Genomic DNA, 19,729 nt, shown 5'->3' with positions numbered 1-19,729 from the left:
ATAAATACCACCTCAACATGCCAATCTTGCCTCAGCCACAACCACCAAGGAAGGACTTGGATTCTCTGCAGCTAGTCTCTCTTATCTCTCTACCCTTTCATTATTTTTCAAACAGCTTCATTTCTTCATTTTTTTTTTTCTCCACATTTCCTTTTCTGCTTTTTTCTTTTTTTCTTCTTTGCTATACAAGAGAAGATCTAAACAATTACAAGTAGTTGGAGAAGAGTAATTAGTTTGTTGATTGTTATTAGTCCAGTGATCTAAATCATTGTATATAATTCTACAACTTGATATACTTCATTCAACCAATCTATTCATTGGGTATTAGAGTCACAATATCCACCGTGAAAGAAAATGTTTTCTACCATTACATCTATAACAGTCACTATAATATTGTTGAAATTAGTTTGAACATGAATAATTTCCTTTGGTATTTTACCAGTATGTTTAGGCGAATCAACACGTACATTTCTAGCCAATCCGTTTTAGATATAGATTTTACCATATTTAATTATTTCATAAATATAATTGCCCAATGAAATCATTCTCCCCCAAAAAAATTTCATTTTTTAATTTTCTTTTTACATAAGCCTCATCTTTTCACATCAATTTTCAATCTCTGTATGGATCTTCAAGAACCAAAATTGGCTCCAAAACTGTAGGAAGACTCGATTATGATCTAAAAAGATCTTTTACACAGCCTACATTTGCATTGTGCAATTAAATTTCAAGATGAGATACTTTGTTTGCTAATTTCTCTGTCATGGTTAAGATTCCTTATCAATTCTCTTCATCCACATTACAAGATGACTTTGTCTGACCTCTTAGGAAATTTGTTCATCACAGTTATTTTCAATAGGAAAAAAAGTAAAATTTTTCACTAAATTATCACACTTCTGTATTTGCTTATTCTTTTTAACATAATTTATTAGAGAATCTCGGAGTTAATTTTTTTATCACAAGTAAAATTCCCTAAATAATAAATCTGTAGGTTCTTTAATTTTTTTAATGAATCACTTTCGTGTTTATAATTTTCATCAAATTTTAATCAATAAAGAATATATTAAAAACAATTAAATGCGTTGAAAACCATCATCTTAATCAAATGCATCTCTTTTCCAATAAAATAATTTAAATTAAGCAAAATGCTTAAGTAACCTTATAAAATAAATATTAATGTAACCAAAAAAGCAGAACGTAAATGTCACAAACTCGTTTATTAATGCGGCCTCAAAACATAATACAAACCCAAACAAATTTCATATTCATATTACCTAATGGAACTCATTCATGGTTCGAAATCAGATTTTACCACACAAATAAGTTTCAAGAGAAAGAAGAAATAGTCAGGCATAGCTTTCTAGGCTAGCATTGTGCTTCACATATAGCAGATCCTGCTCAGAGCCCAGTGCTTATTTCATCATTCACATCTATTTCCTTATGCCTCTTTATCCCAAATTACAATGCTACATATAATAACAGACCCCTCCCCACAGAAAAAAAGACAAACTACTAAGGTTTGGTTAGGATCCTCAGCGATTATGCTTATGGTTGTCATCAAGTTAGACAATCAGGTCTCAAAGATTTCATGCCATCATAGGATCCCACAAGTCTAAAAAGAAGAAAGAAAAAAACAGATACATGGTAGAAAAAGTAATTACATTTAAAATCGAAAGTTTTGAAGATTAAAAAATGAAAAAGTTGATTTAGCAGTCTAATCATTCACTGCGCCTGGAGAAAACAGACGAAGGCGAAGTGACTCAACATTCCTGCGAAAAATCTATGCCTTTTTTTCATCATTGATTTGGAGATAACCCATGATACATGATCTGAGAATCAAAGGCATCTCAAGAGGCAAATAAACATGACAACGAAAATTGAAAAAACTAAAGCTCCGCCGTTAGTAGAATGGATGAGACTTAAAGCGAATAGGGTTTTCCGTAATCCTTGGTGTGAAAAAGGAGAGCCTCTGAGTTATATAATGGTCGTATTTGAATTAGGGCTTTTACGTTTGTGAAAAGACTAAAGAACCACCCTTATTCTTTTAATTACGATTTTGACCCTTTGTTCTTTTTTTTTTCCCCCATCTTGGGTCGAAAAGCGCTTTCCTCCAATGAAGTTTGAGATGAACTTTCAACTAGTCGGCCCATTGGATCATATAGTCCATAACTTTTCGTGTTTGGTTTGGGGGCGGATAATTGATTACTACATAATTAATTTTAAATATAACTTTCCATATTTAATTTCACGTTAGAAAATAATTAAGAATTAATTATAGGTTGAAATGATTTTATAATGAATTCAAAGTTTATATTAAATTTTACTCATAACTTGATTTTATAATAAAACATTCAAACATAAATTACATTCTTTTAAAATTAATTTTTTCAACCTCCATTCAAATACACATAATTTATTAATTAGCCCATTGAATTTAGAGATATTTCTTCTGATACTTAAAACTCAATCAAGTTATTTTAATAAACCTTTTAAAAAAAAAAAACTTTGCCCGGCCCATTGAATTTTTTTCTGGTAAGGTAATAATTTATTTTTTAGTCCATTGGATAACTTAGATTTTAGTTAGTCGTGATATTTTAAAATGACATTACAAATAAAAATTGAATATTAGAAAAAATGATATAATATCAAGCTTTCAAACAATCCAAAGGGGTCCCGCTAACAATCAATACTACAAATGAAATTATTTTTTAAATTAGTGGATTGAGTAACACAGTGATTTCTAGTAAAAAAAAATCAAGATTTCAAACAAAATTACATTTGAAAGAGAATATTTATGAGAAGCCAATTATTATTTAAACATCTTAAATCATAAAAAATTAATATAAAAAATCCTGTAAAGTTTTATGACTTACCAATATCTAATTATCTATAAGACATTATAGGTGTAATAATAAATCATTTTTAATGCAATTTTTAATATAGTTATCAGAAAAATTAATAAATTTAATGTGCATTAAGTCTAGAATCAGATCCCAAAAGAAAAAAGGGCAATGATATCATCGCATACGTAACAAAGCGGAAGCCAGTGGGCGAAAGGACCAAGGGCTTGCTGCCCAAACCCCCGAATATCGTCTATTTAAGACACGCATCTCAACAACCACACACATCGCAAACACGCTCCAATACAATCATCAAAATGTGCCCTTCCGCCTCCCATTTCCGACCGGCATTCCACGTCCTCGACGCCGACCACGACGGCAAAATCAGCCACGACGACCTCCGCGCCTTCTACGCCGGAGTCGGCGGAGAAGGAGACGACGTGATCGGGGCAATGATGACGCTGGCCGACACCAACAAGGACGGGTTCGTGGAGTACGAGGAGTTCGAGCGCGTGGTCGCGGCGGAGAGAAAACCCGTGGGGTGTGGGGCCATGGAGGACGTGTTCAGGGTCATGGACAAGGACGGCGACGGCAAGCTCAGCCACCGCGACCTGAAGACTTACATGGCCTGGGCTGGCTTTTCGGCCACCGACGACGACATCAACGCCATGATCCGGTTCGGCGGCGGCGACCAAAACGGCGGCGTTACGTTCGATGGTTTGCTTCGTATATTGGCGCTTGAATGTTCCGCCGCTAATTAAATTAATTTACCCCCCTCGTATATTGGCGCCGTTTCGTTTCGTTAATTAAACAAGTGTTGGGTTTTTATATTTTGTCCAAGTCATTAATTGAATCCAAAACAAATGATTGTAATCAAATATGAGTTCATATATTCATACATTTATGCTCCCTTCCATTTCACTTTTACATCATTATTTATTACATATATACTAGTATTATTTTTTTTTATTGTATCTCTGCTCTTTTCAAATATACATTAAAAAATGGAAGGGTATGGTAGTGAGCCATGCCAAAACTGTCGTTCACATTCCAAGGTTTATTTGTTCAAATATGGAGTAAGGGATTATTTATTTTTGTTTGTCTTGACTCGTGAGGTTTATTGGCAAATTAGTAGAAGTATTTTTTTGGTAAATTATCAAATATTAATTATTATATTTATTTTTCAACAAAGAAAAGATAGTCAAGTCAAATGACTATAAGTGAATAAAATAAGCTCATTTAATTTTTATATTTCTAAATTACAACATTTAATTTAGAATTCAAAATTTATCGTAGTTCTTTATTATGGTTGTTTGTTATTATTATGAGTGGTAGATATATAACGTTCTAAAATTTGCTCATCACCACCATTGATTTGTGAAGTGAATTGTTGTACAATTCCATGTAATACAAAGCGCCATTGTTGGCATCGACAATAAACGTCATTTTCTATTGACTCTAAATATAAGTTGCTTCAAATGAATGATATCAATTCAAGTTGCGTATCTATTGTGCAGTCAACGCGGTATCAACGGTAATTTAACCCAACTAATAATAGGAATGTTGAAGAAATACCAAGTATTCAAAGCATTATTGAAAGAATATTTTAAAAAACAGATAAAAATATATGTAAAAAAAAACTAAATTAAACAAAGTGGGTGAACCTATGGTTCGTTTAGAAAATATGGTTAGAAAAACTATATTTGGAATGAGACATAAATTGATACCTACTCTGATCAGAATTTGGTGACTTCAACTCTATTAACAACTACTTATGAATTTTTTTTTGGATTACATCCATTATCCCAAGTTTTGGATCAAATTATCCATTGACCCAAATAGTTCATGAGAGAAAATTGAGTTATTTGGACCTTGGAGGATTGACAAGACAATGGTCAACAGAGAGAGGCTGCAACCTCGTCCAAAGAGAGATCTCTTGAAGGAGCAGCTAGCAAGAATAGAGTATGGAGATGGCAATCTTTTTAAACCAATGGTCGACATTACAGATTCAGTCTTTGAACTTTGAAGGGTTATGTACTCCCTGGCAAGACGCGCTTGTTATCAAACTGTTGGGCAAGAATATTGGCTACAAAATTTTGAAGGAGAAATTGGTGACGATGTGGAAACTCGAAGCGGGCTTCGATATGCTAGATATCGACAATGGCTACTTCATGCTAAAATTTGATCTGGAAGAGGATCGGAGCTTGGTGATGGGTGGGGGACCTTGGATGGTTTTGGATCATATCTAACGGTGCAAACATGGACGCCAGATTTGGCATCACCATCAGCGAAGATAGAAAAGACCATGGTCTAGATTAGGTTTCCAGGCCTAAACCTGTACTTTTATGATGAAAGTGTGCTACTTGCACTAAAATTGTTTCAAAGGGGATCACGTGCGCCAGTGTACTCATCCCAGAATAAGTTGGAGCAACATCAATTTCAGTTTCACCTGCCAATAAGGGACCCACATCAAAACAGCAACCAGCTGCATGTGCCCCAATTATGAAAGTAGTAGCCTCGAAACGTAAGGGGGTGGGGCCAAATCCACAATGAATTTGGCACAAGTTTCTTCTGTCCTTTATACTGATTGCATGGAGAAAGAAAGTTCGGACCAGGGAGTTGATATGGATGTTACTCCAGAGAATGTTTCAGTTCAAGAAATAGACCTTGGACCAATCACAAATTAATTCTTCCCTCTCCTCCTTGACATCTGTTGCCATGAATGGTTTTGATGACTTTGTGCTAGTGTCATGGAATATTAGGGGAGCCTCTAACAAGGTTACCTGGAGATATTTAAGAGAGATGACAAGGAGATATCGTCCTTCGGTTTTTATGGTTTATGAAACTCATGTTGCTTTTTCAGCCACACAAGATCGTTGGTCTACTTTGGGTTTTAAACCACTTTTCATTCAAGAAGCACGTGGTCATGCAGGTGAGATTTGGGTTTTATCCAACCATACTGATTTTGTGTTTCAGCTTGTTGACAGTACCCCTCATTTTATTACTTTTTCAATAAGGAAAAGAGTGGTTGAATGGTTTTGTTCCGGTGTTTATGCTTCACCCAACCCATCCTTAAGAGTCAACCTTTGGAATTATCTCATTTCACTTAGGGGTAATATTAAAGGACCTTGGATGATGGCGGGAGACATGAATGAAATTTTGAACGCTACAGAGGTTGATGGTGGCAAGTTTATTGCCTCAAAATCCAATTTATTCAGGAATGTGGTGGACTCTTGTGATTTTATTGATGTTCAAGCAGTAAGAGGTTTTTACACTTGGTAGAAAAATGTTCAGAATGGAGGTCATGTCAGAAAACTGCTTGACCACTGCCTAGTTGATATAGATTGGAGAGTACAGTTTCCACACGCCTTAGTGGAGTTATTACCTTAGAGAGTAATTCAGATCACAATCCCTTGCTGATCAGCTTCCACAAGGCAAAGAGTAAGAAATACAAGTCCTTCCGCTTTCAAGCGACATGGATCTCATCCGGATTATGCTACACTTGTCTCAAATGCATGGAATAGAACTGTTGGCAACGTCTTTCAAATACAAGCGTTGTTCATATACATGGCTCTCAATCACAAAAGCTGCTGAATTGCTTGAACCAGGATTTCGATTTAGAGTGGGTACAGGTGACATGCCAGTGTGGTATGACAGGTGGAACCCGAATGGCTTCCTGTGCGACATGGTGGATTATGTTAACATCCAGGATTTTAACCTTACGTTGAAGGATGTGTATGAGAATGGAATGTGGCTTTGGAATAACATGGCAACAATTATTCCCTCACAGGTGCCCCAAGAGTTCAATTCTTTATTTTTGAACTCAACTATTGCGGACACAGTCATTTGGAGTGCTGCTCAAAATCATGTTTTTATGGCTAAAACCGCTTATTGGTGGCTTCAATCTCAAGCCAATGTTTCCCTTGGCGCTCAAGCAGAAAACAACTCTTGGATGTGGCTCATGAAAATCCCTCAGAACATCAAATTTTTCTTGTGGCTCACTAGCCACAAGAGTCTCCCCACAAAGTTTTTCCTTGTTTATAGACATTTGTCTTCTAACCCTTTTTGTTGCAGGTGTTCCAATCAAGTTGAGTCAGTTCTTCATTTATTACGAGATTGTGACAAGGCCCGTAGTGTATGGAGCATGTTTCAACCAACACTGGTTGTAGATTTTGTAGAACATGATAGTTCGGTGTGGCTGCATTAACATGCTACATGTGCAACTGGTGCTTTGTTCTGTCTTATTTGCTGGTTTATATGGAGAGACAGAAATGCAATGACCTTCAGCAATGAGAATTGGCAGGAGTGGTTCATTGCATCCCAGTTGAACAATATGCTGAATATCATAAGCAATCAGCAGGAGTGTCAACCTAGGAATCGTTATACAGTTCAGGTGGCATGGAAACCTCCACCACCAACTGTTCTAAAGTTAAAGACAGATGGATCATCTTTGGGTAATCCTGGTCAATCTGGATTCGGCGGTGTTATTAGGGACTCTCAAAGAGATTGGATCATTGGGTATACTGGTTCATGTGGAGTAACAACCTCACTTCATGCAGAGCTCTTCGCACTGGCTTGAGGTGTTGAGTTGGCTTGGTTCAGAGGTTATTCTAATATTATTTGTGAGACAGATTCCAAGCTCACTCTGGATTTAATCTCTGGGGAAATCACGACATGTCATCCTTATGCTGCTCTACTTACATGCATTCGTTCTTACAAAGGCCAGAATTGGAGTATTTCCTTTGCTCTTACTTTTCGCGAGGGAAATCATGTTGCTGATTGGATGGCAAAGAAGGGCGCTTCATCTGAGGAGTCTTTGCAACTATGGGATTCATGTCCTCCAACTTTAGACACAATATTGTTTTCGGATGCTATAGGCATCACTGTTCCTAGGCTTGTGTAATTTTCGTTCTGTTTTTGTTTTTCCCCTTGATAAGAAAAAAACCTTAAGATCAAACATTTAAAGGTTCTTTCGAACTAAACTATTCGATGATAAAACCCAGATACATTCTACGTTCATCAGGCAAGGTGATGTCTGATCACTCTACGTTCTTCAACCAATACAAAATAGGCCCTTGAAAATTGACTGCTATTGAAAAATGTTGTCAGGTCATAAATGTCATGCTCTTGAGCCTGTACATTGTCAAACAAACTTGATAGTCAAGTCATCGATTATCTCGGTTGGAAACAAACACAAAAGATAAATGTTATTACCTTGTTGTAGAGATCATCTACTCTGACATCTATATGCGTTAGAACTGCAACAGATCCAGTGATAATTTCTTCGAAATGCAAAGCATTCTGTACAAGGTTGCTGAGAATAAAAAGGAGCAAATCATTATAGTCCTTCTTGAAAGTCATATACTGTCTAAAGCTCTGCAATAGCAAGTAAACATTTTAGGGGAAATCATAATAGTATGTATATAAAAAGAGAATACCAAAATAAAAATAATGTGATGCCAAGCAATATCAAGACTTTACATAATTCTGAGGCAGATTCAGAATTATCTTTATATACCTTTTGAAGAGCCTTCTGCACCCCAAATTTTTGAGTTGAAATGAATGATTCAAGAAGAACACGAATTGCCATGTCCACATCCTCTTGAGTAACATGTTGCCTGAGATGCATTCTCGCATGAGCTTCAGACATCCTTATCATTGATTCAATGTGCCTTACAGAAATAGAGACTCCTTGTCCGTGCTATACAAGGAAATTAGAGCAGCTTGTTAGTGAATCCAATACAAACAACAACTACAATCTAGTTTGATTAAAAAAGTTATGACAGGGTATTACTGAAGATTCCCTCCGTAGTTCGGCATAGACATTTGACAGTTTATCCATATCAGCATCTTGTAACCTTGGAAAAATATTCAACTTGGCATATATAATGTACTTCTTCAGTAGCTGTTGAGGAAGTATCTGCAGAAAAACTCACAAGGGTGAAGACAAAAGACATAACCTAAGTTTACGTAAAGCTCACTACCAACAGCAGGATCTTAGCAAGGACCTCTGGATCAGCTGGCATGGCAGATGCATGGACATCTTGGGACTTACTAAAGGACTTATCATCTTGATTAGCACCCTTGGGTTGTGACTCGAAGTGACTGTCAACGACAAATGTTGCAAGCATTTCATCAGTGACCGGATCAACAACATCCTGTAAAATAAAGAACTCCCTCAATAAATATATTCAAATGAAGAGGTAAACAAAGAAGAAATGATTTTAAATATAACCTTCACTACACAGAGGATGTCAAAACGAGAAATAATAGGATCTGTCAATTCAACATTTTGAGAAAATGCTTTTGAGGAATCATATATGCAAGTCCAAGAAAAAGGTAAATTTAAGACTAAGCTTGTGAATAACATGCTTGTGTGAATAACATGCTTGAAAAATGGAACTAAATCATATATCAATACTCGTAGTACATCCAATATGTTTCAATGTGTATGACATAGAAGTTGAAATATTAGCTGGGTGCTGGAACACTGATAAACAGTGCCAACTTGCAGCCAGATACATGCAACCTTACATATTTGCTTACCTTCCACCAAAGGATTTGCAGCCACAATAACCGAACAGAATGCCTGAAGAGATGTAACAATTCCAGCTTTTGATATGCTTACCTATCCTGGTCATTCATCTTGTCAAGTTCATCAATAAGACAAATTCCTCGAACTGCAGCAGTGAGAACAATGAGTGTTCCCCCATCAAGAGTCCACTCCCTTGTGACTAGATACTTGTGAACTGCAGCAGTGAGACCCACAGCAGAAGCCCCTTTGCCAGTAGTGTATACAGCTCTCTATCCATTTTTTTCAACGTACCTTGTAGTAGATTTTGAAATATTTATTAATTTAATGATTCCTATTGTAATTAAAACGTGGAAAGATATTTACATAATAAAGTGGATGAAGTTATACTTGAGAAACTGAGACTTTGCTGTTCCCGGATCACTGAGGAGAAGAATATTTATGTCTCCTCGCAATCTATGCTTTCCTTCCCCATCTTTTTCTTGGCCTCCAAACATAGCTAAAGCTATTGCAGTTTTTATGTCCTTCTGACCATAGATTGATGGAGCAAAATAGACTTGATAATCTGAAATTCAATCAGCATCACATTAGAAAGCAATAATAATCAAATTGAAAGAAAAACACCAATAAAAATCCTAGGAAACAAACCCTTTCTCGAATTCGAGGGTCTTTAGCCAAATTTTCAATCTCTTCAATGTCTTCCTGTGTAAGTTAGTAAGAAGACAAGCTATCTTGCTTTTTTCGTAACATAATTTGCCTCAAGAACGGTTGCAAGTACTGGGAAACCATTTTTTGTGCTTAGGGATTAGTCGAAGTTATTAGTATAAATACCTGTGACTTCCTGAAACAACAAATTATAAGCATAAGAAAGAAATCAATGTATAACACCAAGAAGAAAGAAATCAATAGTATCACTTGCTTGTATATTGGAAGTCGACCAGCAGGTACTGTTTCAGAACTCTATTGGGAGAATGAGCTTCTGAAAATTCCTATAAATTGTCTACAAAAGAAAAAGTGAGTTTATTTAATTTTTCATCTCATGTATTCAGATGGCTGTTAGTCAGAGCTATAATTTTGCTATATCTTGCTGGTGGTATTGTGGGATATGCTGACAGCGAGCTTTTGCATTAGACATGTAGGAAAGCATGCAATTATGGGGTGGCACTGTATTTATGCTCATTTTTATGTTGGATAGGATCGTGAGTTGGTTATGTATTGACCTATCTCTATTTTGTAATTTTCATACTAAACTTTGTTACTTCTTGTACCAAGTTTGGTATTTTATAATAATAATTTCATTTACCTTTAAAAAAAAACTTATCCATGAATTTCGTTACATGTGGTTTAAGCCTGCGAGAATATACTGCTCTGGCATTTGCTGGGGCTTTCAGGTGAGTTACCAAGAGTAACTACTATTTATTACAATGGTTTTTCTATTGTTTTCCTTTTCATTTCTTCATTTTCTTTTCATATTTTTTTCCCACATATCAAGAAATCTTCTCAGTAAAAGCATAATAAGTAACTACGGCATATGTGCCCTTTCTTTTTCGGTCACAACACTTCTGTGTCGTATAGTTTACTTTAGTAACCTTTAATCTGAGGCTGGCAGTGGCATTAAGGAAACCTAGTGGATAGTGTGTGAGTGACCCAACCATGGGTTCTATGAATGTGAATAATTGACTTTAAGGTCTTCTGTTCGCTTCAAATCTCATCAGTACATTGCAATAAATTATTGTTTATAGCCTGTGGGGAAAGTATCTACCAATAAGAAGTTAAGAACCATTCTCTGTCAGCTTGCAGCATATATGGAAATGAAAAATTGTCAAACCTCTAATTTCTTAACATGAGTTGTGACTAAATTGTTCTGAGTGGTTTTGTTTGAGGTTGAACTTTCTCTTAATTGACATGCCATTGACCCCATGTATTTAATTTGACTTTTAAGCTTTGAAGATGGACTCAACTCTTAAGTTGATCAAACTGAGGGATGAGGCCATGCAGGTAAGCAATATCTTCATTTAATAACTATGGTTATACCTTTTCAATATTGAAAGTGAATGCTCCTTTTGATTGACACTAGACAGGATCCTACTTTCACCTCTGAATAGGAATTATGGAAAAAAGGTTCCAAAATTGCCCCTCATTTGTTACAATCGTACTTCACCTGATACAATTGGGGTAAAACTCCAGAGCGTCTGGTTCCTACTCTCCTTATTCGGATCATTGTATTCAAGTGCCTTTGCCTGCTCCAAAGAAGTCCATTTTATGTTTTTTCACCCAATGGAAACAAAAATAAAGAGGAGGAGAATGGAGTAACACAGCAGTTTTGTTTTTTATGCCACATTATATTTCGAATCTTGTCATTGGCAAGTTGGCTACTCGTACATAAACCTTTTGGTGTACATTTCTGTAATTTTGATGTAATTCAGATACGACGCTTTTGATAATACCTTCCACAAGTACATCATCTCCATCATTCTCAGTTTCAATGGTCATGGGAACATCATCCTTGTGCCCTTGTTGTGACCTTCCCGGTGAAGTTTGCATCCCATCGAGATCATCATCACTTGGTACAGGACCTCAAGCCCTTTTAAAATGCCTGTGACTGTCATCATCTATATCTGCAATAGAAACTTCAGTACTTCACTAATGAACACCATAACACCATATGTTTTCCACTGAAAACGTCACTAACAATAATTTTTAAGCAAACTTAGTCCCTCAATTTTTTAAAGTTTGTGCAATAGACCAATGATAAGTAGAAACTCATTTGCATCATCTATTTATTTGCCATGCAACTATTCCTGATCAAGACTGATATTCCAACTCCTGCTCATACAAACAAATATTTCTATCACAAGCAATATAATCAAGTTCATCACGAGCGTCCAGTTCAGTTTCTGCAGCCCTTGGATCCTCCATGATCTAATCAAAATCCCCGTCATCCTCCAGACCAAATGATTCGAACTGGTGAGCGTCCTCCATCCCCTTATAATCACCGTCCATTCATCCAAGTAACAAAAAGTTGTAAGTACGAAAGGAATAGGGTATTCTGAGAAATAAATCAAAAGGAAAAAACAGAAGACTGACTCCATAAAATCGTGGTTATAAAAATCATCTCCATATTCTTGGTGGCCAGGTTGTTCTTCTTGATCATCGTGTGTGATATCGTGATCGACGGAAGTCTTGTCATCTTGGGAGGCATGGTTGGTCTGGGTTGAAACCAGCAAAAGAGGTTGGGGATTCAGGATTGGGCTTTGAAGAAGGGTTCTCTGATTGCATGTTCTTGCTCTAACTCTACGCTCTCTGGGTCTGCGATTCTCATTCTCACTTTACCGTTGCTTCTCTTTCCAAATATTTATTGCTTCCGCTTGGCGTGAAAAGTTTGGCGCCAAAATGTTTACTGTTTTTTGAAATATCAGTTAGAAACAATAAGTAATTTTTACACTATTAATTACAAATAATAAGTAAATTAAATTCATATTCCTGTGAGTGTCATATTAACAAAAATATGACTTCAATCTTTTAACTTATCAAGTGTGAGCTTCCCCTAATAATATTTTCTTATAATTGATTTTAACAAGACAGAATAAAATTCTAAATAAGTCTATCATCAACCCTCAAATTTCGTATTTTATCTTATAACATACAATAAATAAAAATATTATTCGTGTCAAGAATCACACAAAAAAAAAACTAGAAAGTTCGTTTACATAAATTCACCTATTAAAAAGTGCATATTTTAATGTTAAAAAGAATGAGGATGCTTCGAACATGTCTCAAAAAACATTCTCCGGAGAAAATTAAGTTACGATAAAATTGACAAATAATCGGTACTAATAACATTCAAATTGCATATTTATTGTGAAGTCAAGGCCGTATCGGCAGTAATACGTAACCTAACTAATAAGAAACTTGAAGAAATATTCAAAGCAGTGAAGGAATACATTTTTTTTGTTATCGAAGGAATACGTTTTTAAATACAGATAAAATATATGTAATAAAATTCAAAGGAGATACTACATTTAGCAACAAAGTAACTGCCGGAGTCGATGGTCAAAACCTTAAGATCAAACATTCAACCTAAACTAGATGGATGATAAAACCCAGATACAGTCTACTTTCATCTGGTAAGGTGATGTCTGATCACTCTCCGTTCTTCATCCAATACAAAATTGGCCCTTGAAAAGTGGCTGCTATTGAAGAATGGTTTCAGATCATAAATATCATGCTCTTGAGCCTGCAGAATATCAAACAAACTCAAGAATCAAGTAATTTATTAATTATTATCTTGGTTGGAAAAAAAACACAGGAAAATGGTTATTACCTTGTTGTAGAGATCATCTACTTTGACATCTATGTGCGTTAAACCAGAAGCAGATCCGGTGACAATTTCTTCAAAATGCAAAGCATTCTTTACAAGCTCGCGAAGAATATAAAGGAGCAGTTCATTGTAGTCCTTCTTGAAAGTCATATACTTTCTAAAGCTCTGCAACAGCAAGCACAGTTTAGGGGAAGGACTCAAGAGCATATTTTTCCAGTACCAATTCCACTAATCTTAAAGGGAATCACAATCACAAAATGGTAGTATTATATTAAAAAAATGCCAAAATAAAAATAATTTGAACAAAATATGATGCCATGGAATATCAGCATTTAACAGAATTATGTGGCAAATTCAGAATATTTTTATATACCTTTTGAAGAGCCTTCTGCACCCCAAATTTTTGAGTTGAAATGAATGATTCAAGAAGAACACGAATTGCCATGTCCACATCCTCTTGTGTAACATGTTGCCTGAGATGCATTCTCGCATGAGCTTCAGACATCCTTATCATTGATTCAATGTGCCTTACAGCAATAGGGACTCCTTGTCCGTGCTATACAAGGAAATTAGAGCAGCTTGTAGTGAATCCAATACAAACAACAACTACAATCTAGTTTGATTAAAAAAGTTATGACAGGGTATTACTGAAGATTCCCTCCGTAGTTCGGCATAGACATGTGACAGTTTATCCATATCAGCATCTTGTAACCTTGGAAAAATATTTAACTTGGCATATGTAATGTACTTCTTCAGTAGCTGTTGAGGAAGTATCTGCAAAAAAACCAAAAATCTCTCAAGGGTGAGACACAGGAGACAACCTAAGTTTCCGTAAAGGTCACTAACAGCAGGATCTTAGCAAGGACCTCTGGATCAGCTGGCATGGCAGATGCATGGACATCTTGGGACTCACTAAAGGACTTATCATCTTGATTAGCACCCTTGGGTTGTGACTTGAAGTGACTGTCAACGACAAACGTTGCAAGCATTTCATCAGTGACCGGATCAACAACATCCTGTAAAATAAAGAACTCCCTCAATAAATATTCAAATGAAGAGGTAAACAAAGAAGCAATGAATTTAAATATAACCTTCACTACACAGAGGATGTCAAAACGAGAAATAATTGGATCTGTCAATTCAACATTTTGAGAGAATGTTTTTGAGGAATCATATCTGCAAGTCCAAGAAAAAGTTAAATTTAAGAGTAAAAGCTTAGATGCTAGAAAAATGGATCAAAACCATAAATCAATACTCATAGTACATCCAATATCTTTCAATGTGTATGACTGTTGAAATCTTAGCTGGGACACTGATAAACAGTGCCAACTTGCAGCCAGATACATGCAACCTTACATATTTGCTTACCTTCCACCAACAGGATTTGCCGCAGCAATAACAGAACAGCGTGCCTGAAGAGATGTAACAATTCCAGCTTTTGATATGCTTATACTCTGCTGCTCCATGGCTTCATGGATGCTCACCCTGGTAACAAAAATATAAATATAAATTAATGATCAAGGATAATAATGTAATTAAGAAAACTCAAGGATTTACAAGGTCAATTTTCTTACCTATCCTGGTCATTCATCTTGTCAAACTCATCAATAAGACAAATTCCTCTGTCAGCTAGAACAAGCGCTCCCCCTTCAAGAGTCCACTCCCTTGTGACTGGATCCTTATGAACCGCGGCAGTAAGACCCACGGCAGAAGCCCCTTTACCAGTAGTGTATACAGCTCTCTGTCCAGTTTTTTCAACATACCTTGCAGCAGAATTTGAAATATTTTGTTAATTTATTAATCACTAGTATAAAGATATCAACAAAATAAAATTGAGAAAATTCTACTTGAGAAACTGAGACTTCGCTGTCCCTGGATCACCGAGAAGAAGAACATTTATGTCTCCCCTCAGGCGATGCTTTCCTTCCACATTTTTTTCTTGACCTCCAAATATAGCTAAAGCTATTGCAGTTTTTATGTCATCGTGACCATAGATTGATGGAGCAATAGACTTAACAATCTGAAATTCAATCCATAGCACATCACATTACAGAACAATAATCAAATTGAAAGAATTAAAATTCTAAGGAACGCACCCTTTCTCCAATTCGAGGGTCTTTAGCCAAATTTTCAATCTCTTCTATGTCTTCCTGTGTAAGTTTGTAGGCAGAAAATAGGTCTTGCTTTTTCGTAACATAATTTGCCTCAACAACAGTGGCAAACACTGGAAACCCATTTTTTGTGTTAAGGGATAAGTCAAAATTATTGGTATAAACACCTGTGACCTCCTGAAATAAGAAAATGATTAAGAAAATCATTCTATAACACCCAAGGGCAAAAAATTAATGAGTCAAGGTAAAAGATGATACAATTTCTTCTCCAGGACGAGCACAATCAATCAGATCATTCAATAGTATCACTTCCTTGTATCTTGGAAGTCGGCCCGCAGGGACTATTCCTGGACTCTCTTGGAGGGTAAGCTTCTGAAAATTCCTATAAATTGTCTACAACAAGCATAGAAAGAAAACAATGAGTTTAATTACCTTTTTGTCTTTTAAAATAATGATAATCAACTTATTTTGCAACATCTCAATGCAAATGTCTTTTGTAATCATTTGACCGAGAAGAAATGAACATCAATACTCAGCAGGATATGTGCATCCAAAAGGTTTTGTAAACATTGTACCTGTTCAATATTCACAGTGAATGGTCCTTTTGATTGACACTCAGGACAGGATCCCACTTTCACCTCTGAATAGGAATTCTGAAAAAAAGGCCCCAAAATTGCTCCACATTTGTTACAGTCATACTTCACCTGCTGCAACTGGGGGAAAACTCCAGAACGTCTGGTTACTACTCCCCCAATTCGGATCATTGTATTCAAGTGGATCTGCCTGCTCCAAAGAAACCAATTTTAAGTTTTTTCATCCATTGGAAAGGGAAGGAGAATGGAGTAACACATCAGTTTTTTTTTCTCTACCTTATATTTCGAATCTGATCATAAACTGGCAAGTTGGTTATGCGAACATAAATTTTTTGGTGTATATTCCTGTAATTTGGATGTAATTCAAAGACAACGCTTTTGGTAACATCTTCCATTACTTCTAAGACAGATTGAGGGGCATCAGCTAGCCAAATGGCAATGTTGGGATGAACATAGATAAATTGTTTATAATCTATCTCCAAACTGCACTTACTAGCTGCATTAAAAAACACAATGAGTAAGATATATCACTCAGTGTCACAGTTACAAGACATGAACACAGTAGAGAATATATTATATTACCTGACACCATCTCATTTATCAGCCACACGTATTCCTTGTCCCTATGTTCATTTTTTGGATTAACATACGTGAGTAAAAAGTCCTTGAATTTCCTGGCTATGAAGCGGCGCACTTCATCTCTTGTAACCCACTCTCTAAGTGTTCCTTGAACATGATACATCTCATATCCATCATCAAAATCATCCTACATTTTATGTAATAAAATCAATGGTGAAACTTTAAAAATCACAAAGTAGATAATTAACAAAAGAAAAAGGAAAATAATCACAAAGTAGATAGTACATCATCTCGATCATCCTCAGTTTGATCAGTCATGAGAACATCCTCTCTCGAGTGCCCTCGTTGTGACCTTCCAGGCGAACTTTGCATACCATCAAGGTCATCATCACTTGCTGCAGAAGGCCTAAAATCAGCTCGAGCCCTTTTAGAAGACCTGTGATTGTCATCATCTGTATCTGCAATAGAAATTTCAAAAGATCAAACACTATTTGTTTTCCACACCAAAAACTCTGCTAACAATAATAATTAACAAGGCTTGCAATTACATTTCTAGCTCCTCTATTTACAGCTAATGAGTCATGCTAGTCCCCCAATAATTTTAAGCAAATTTCATCACTCAATTTTTTAAAGTTTGTGCAATAGATAAATAATTAAAAATTCATTTGCATCATCTATGCCATGCACCAAAGCTTGATCAATCAAATATTTCTGTCACTGTGTCACATCTCACAAGTAATACAATAATTTTTCCTCATATCAACATCAATTAAATAGTTTGTTTCATTATACAGAATTGTTTTAGACCCATATATTAAAATGTAATTTAAATTTCATCCAAACAATTCAATTTTCACCCTTAAATCCTTTGATGTATAGCAGCCGAACAATTTTCATCCATTACAGAAAATTTATCGAGGACCAACTTCCGTTGCCTATACTTAATTTATAGAAAAATCAGTTCATCAAATGAAAATTAAATAATCAATTTGGGGCAACCAATTCAGAGGACATGATAAAATGGAAACATTACCCTGGTCGTGGAGAAGCTGCGGAAGCTTGTTACGATTGGAAGCGCGACCATCGCGTGCCTCGAGTTCAATCTCCGCGGCCCTTCGATCCTGCATGATCTGATCAAAATCCCTGTCATCTTCCAACGAGTCGTCCAGCCCAAACGATTCGAACTGGTCAGCTTCATCCATTCTCTTATAATCACTGAAAAGTTGTAAGGGCCAAATGAATTAGGGTTTTCCGAGGAGATGGAAAAAGAGAAAGTAAAAACAGAAGACTAACTCCAAAAAGTTGTCATTGTAAAGATCCTCTCCATCTTCTTCTTCCTCGGGTTGTTCTTCGATTTCGTCTCGTACGATATCGGGATCGACGGAAGCCTCGTCGTCTTCGGAGGCACGGCTGGTGTGGGTGTGAGGAAGCTGGTCGGTGTTGAAACCAACGGAAGGAGAGGTTGGCGATTCAGGATCAGATGCCATTTTCTTTCTCTTCTGCGACTCTCACTCTCTGTCTCACTGTTGCTTCTCTCTTCTCTTTCCAACTATATTTAGGGCAAGGGCCAAGGGATAGCAAACCGCTCTTTTGTGGTGGCCCTCCATTTGGCGGGAAACTTTTGGCGCCAATTCTCTCACTTGTTGGGTTGACGCGGGCTACTGCTTGGGCTGAAATCTGCATAAAGCCCATTACTATTATGGACTGGGTGTTGCTATGTGCACCCAGCATTATCACTGGTACACCCAGCACTTAAGGTGAAATGACAAAAATACCCTTGATCCGTAAGCCATTTAAGTTGATCCTTGAAAGTCTTACGGATCAACTTGATCCGTAAGTTTTTTACGGATCAACTTGATCCGTAAGTTTTTTACGGATCAACTTTATCCGTAGAAGCATTATGGATCAACTTGATCCGTAAGTTTTTTACGAATCAAGTTGATCCATATTGTTCCGTAAAAGGCTTACGGATCAAGTTGATCCATATCAACCTTATGGATAAACTTGATCCATACGATTTATGGATCACCCTCACACACATCCATCACAAATGCGAAAAAAGCGCAGGAACAGTTTTGGTATTTAAAAAAATGTTGGATACATCAACAATAATGCTGGGTGCACCTAACAACACCCTTATGGACCGCATTTGGATTTAGACTCTACAAGTTATATTCGTACAATTTTTTAACGGATAAAATGTAATTTGATTCAAAACTACAATAACTATTTTTTTATTTTTATAATGATAAATATAATATATAATTAAATTATTTAGTTAAAATACTATTGCTTAAAAATAATCGTTATAAGTATACTACTTTATATCATTTCACTTCACAAGAATTAAATTTCTCAATTATTATCATACTAGGAACTAGTTGTACTAGAAGTTGTTTATAAATTAAATTTAATAAATAACTTAATTTTATAAATTTTACGTGTTTTAATTTCTTGATTTCAAAATCAGTTATACCATTTGTTTTTATCTTTAATTTTTGTCCTAAAAAAATTAATTTTAAAATTTTTCATTTATATTATATACTTTGTTTTAAATTTAAATTTTATTTTAGAATGAAAGATATTCCTGCTAAAAACTCGTCAAAATTTCTCCTTGCCTCTATCATGCTGATTGGTGTGAGAGTAAAATAAGCAATTGACAAGTTTGATTTCAGATTTGATGATTAATTAAGTATTTGGAGTTATTTTTTTGGAGAATCATGCCATTTGTTTTGTATCTAAAGCATATGCTA

At 35.8% G+C, this 19,729-nt stretch overlaps 3 protein-coding genes, 2 non-coding genes and 1 pseudogene across 5 annotated transcripts; 2 read left to right on the top strand and 4 right to left on the bottom strand.

The window, feature by feature from the left end:
- Positions 1-1,343: 1,343 nt before the first annotated feature.
- LOC114420775 lies at positions 1,344-1,428 on the bottom strand. The gene has a single exon (XR_003668408.1). It is a non-coding gene; the product is annotated as a small nucleolar RNA snoR118 (small nucleolar RNA).
- A 100-nt stretch (positions 1,429-1,528) lies between these two features.
- LOC114420822 lies at positions 1,529-1,602 on the bottom strand. Its single transcript, XR_003668453.1, has one exon. It is a non-coding gene; the product is annotated as a small nucleolar RNA R66 (small nucleolar RNA).
- Positions 1,603-3,106: 1,504 nt separating this feature from the next.
- LOC114419955 (calcium-binding protein CP1-like) lies at positions 3,107-3,809 on the top strand. Its single transcript, XM_028385781.1, has one exon. It carries the CDS (start codon positions 3,158-3,160, stop codon positions 3,599-3,601), a length of 444 nt encoding a protein of 147 aa, XP_028241582.1. The 5' UTR covers positions 3,107-3,157; the 3' UTR covers positions 3,602-3,809.
- A 3,307-nt stretch (positions 3,810-7,116) lies between these two features.
- LOC114420733 lies at positions 7,117-7,743 on the top strand. The gene is made up of 2 exons (XM_028386548.1): positions 7,117-7,366; positions 7,472-7,743. The coding sequence occupies exons 1-2, from the start codon at positions 7,117-7,119 to the stop codon at positions 7,741-7,743; spliced, it is 522 nt and encodes a 173-aa protein (XP_028242349.1).
- A 101-nt stretch (positions 7,744-7,844) lies between these two features.
- LOC114419954 lies at positions 7,845-12,754 on the bottom strand (annotated as a pseudogene).
- Positions 12,755-13,201: 447 nt separating this feature from the next.
- On the bottom strand, positions 13,202-18,539 carry LOC114419953 (DNA replication licensing factor MCM2-like). Its single transcript, XM_028385780.1, has 17 exons — positions 18,270-18,539; positions 18,010-18,191; positions 17,262-17,434; positions 16,980-17,163; positions 16,674-16,893; positions 16,380-16,587; positions 16,063-16,197; positions 15,790-15,981; positions 15,541-15,713; positions 15,268-15,456; positions 15,062-15,178; positions 14,785-14,869; positions 14,560-14,709; positions 14,342-14,467; positions 14,067-14,249; positions 13,697-13,858; positions 13,202-13,609 (listed from the first exon to the last, which is right to left on the bottom strand). Exons 1-17 carry the CDS (start codon positions 18,461-18,463, stop codon positions 13,493-13,495), a joined length of 2,790 nt encoding a protein of 929 aa, XP_028241581.1. The 5' UTR covers positions 18,464-18,539; the 3' UTR covers positions 13,202-13,492.
- Between the last annotated feature and the right edge of the window lie 1,190 nt (positions 18,540-19,729).

This window comes from Glycine soja, chromosome 7 (assembly GCF_004193775.1).
Source record: "Glycine soja cultivar W05 chromosome 7, ASM419377v2, whole genome shotgun sequence".
Taxonomy (NCBI): domain Eukaryota; kingdom Viridiplantae; phylum Streptophyta; class Magnoliopsida; order Fabales; family Fabaceae; genus Glycine; species Glycine soja.
The sequence above is the reverse complement of the archived record's forward strand: the minus strand, read 5'-3'. Positions and strand labels throughout refer to the sequence as shown.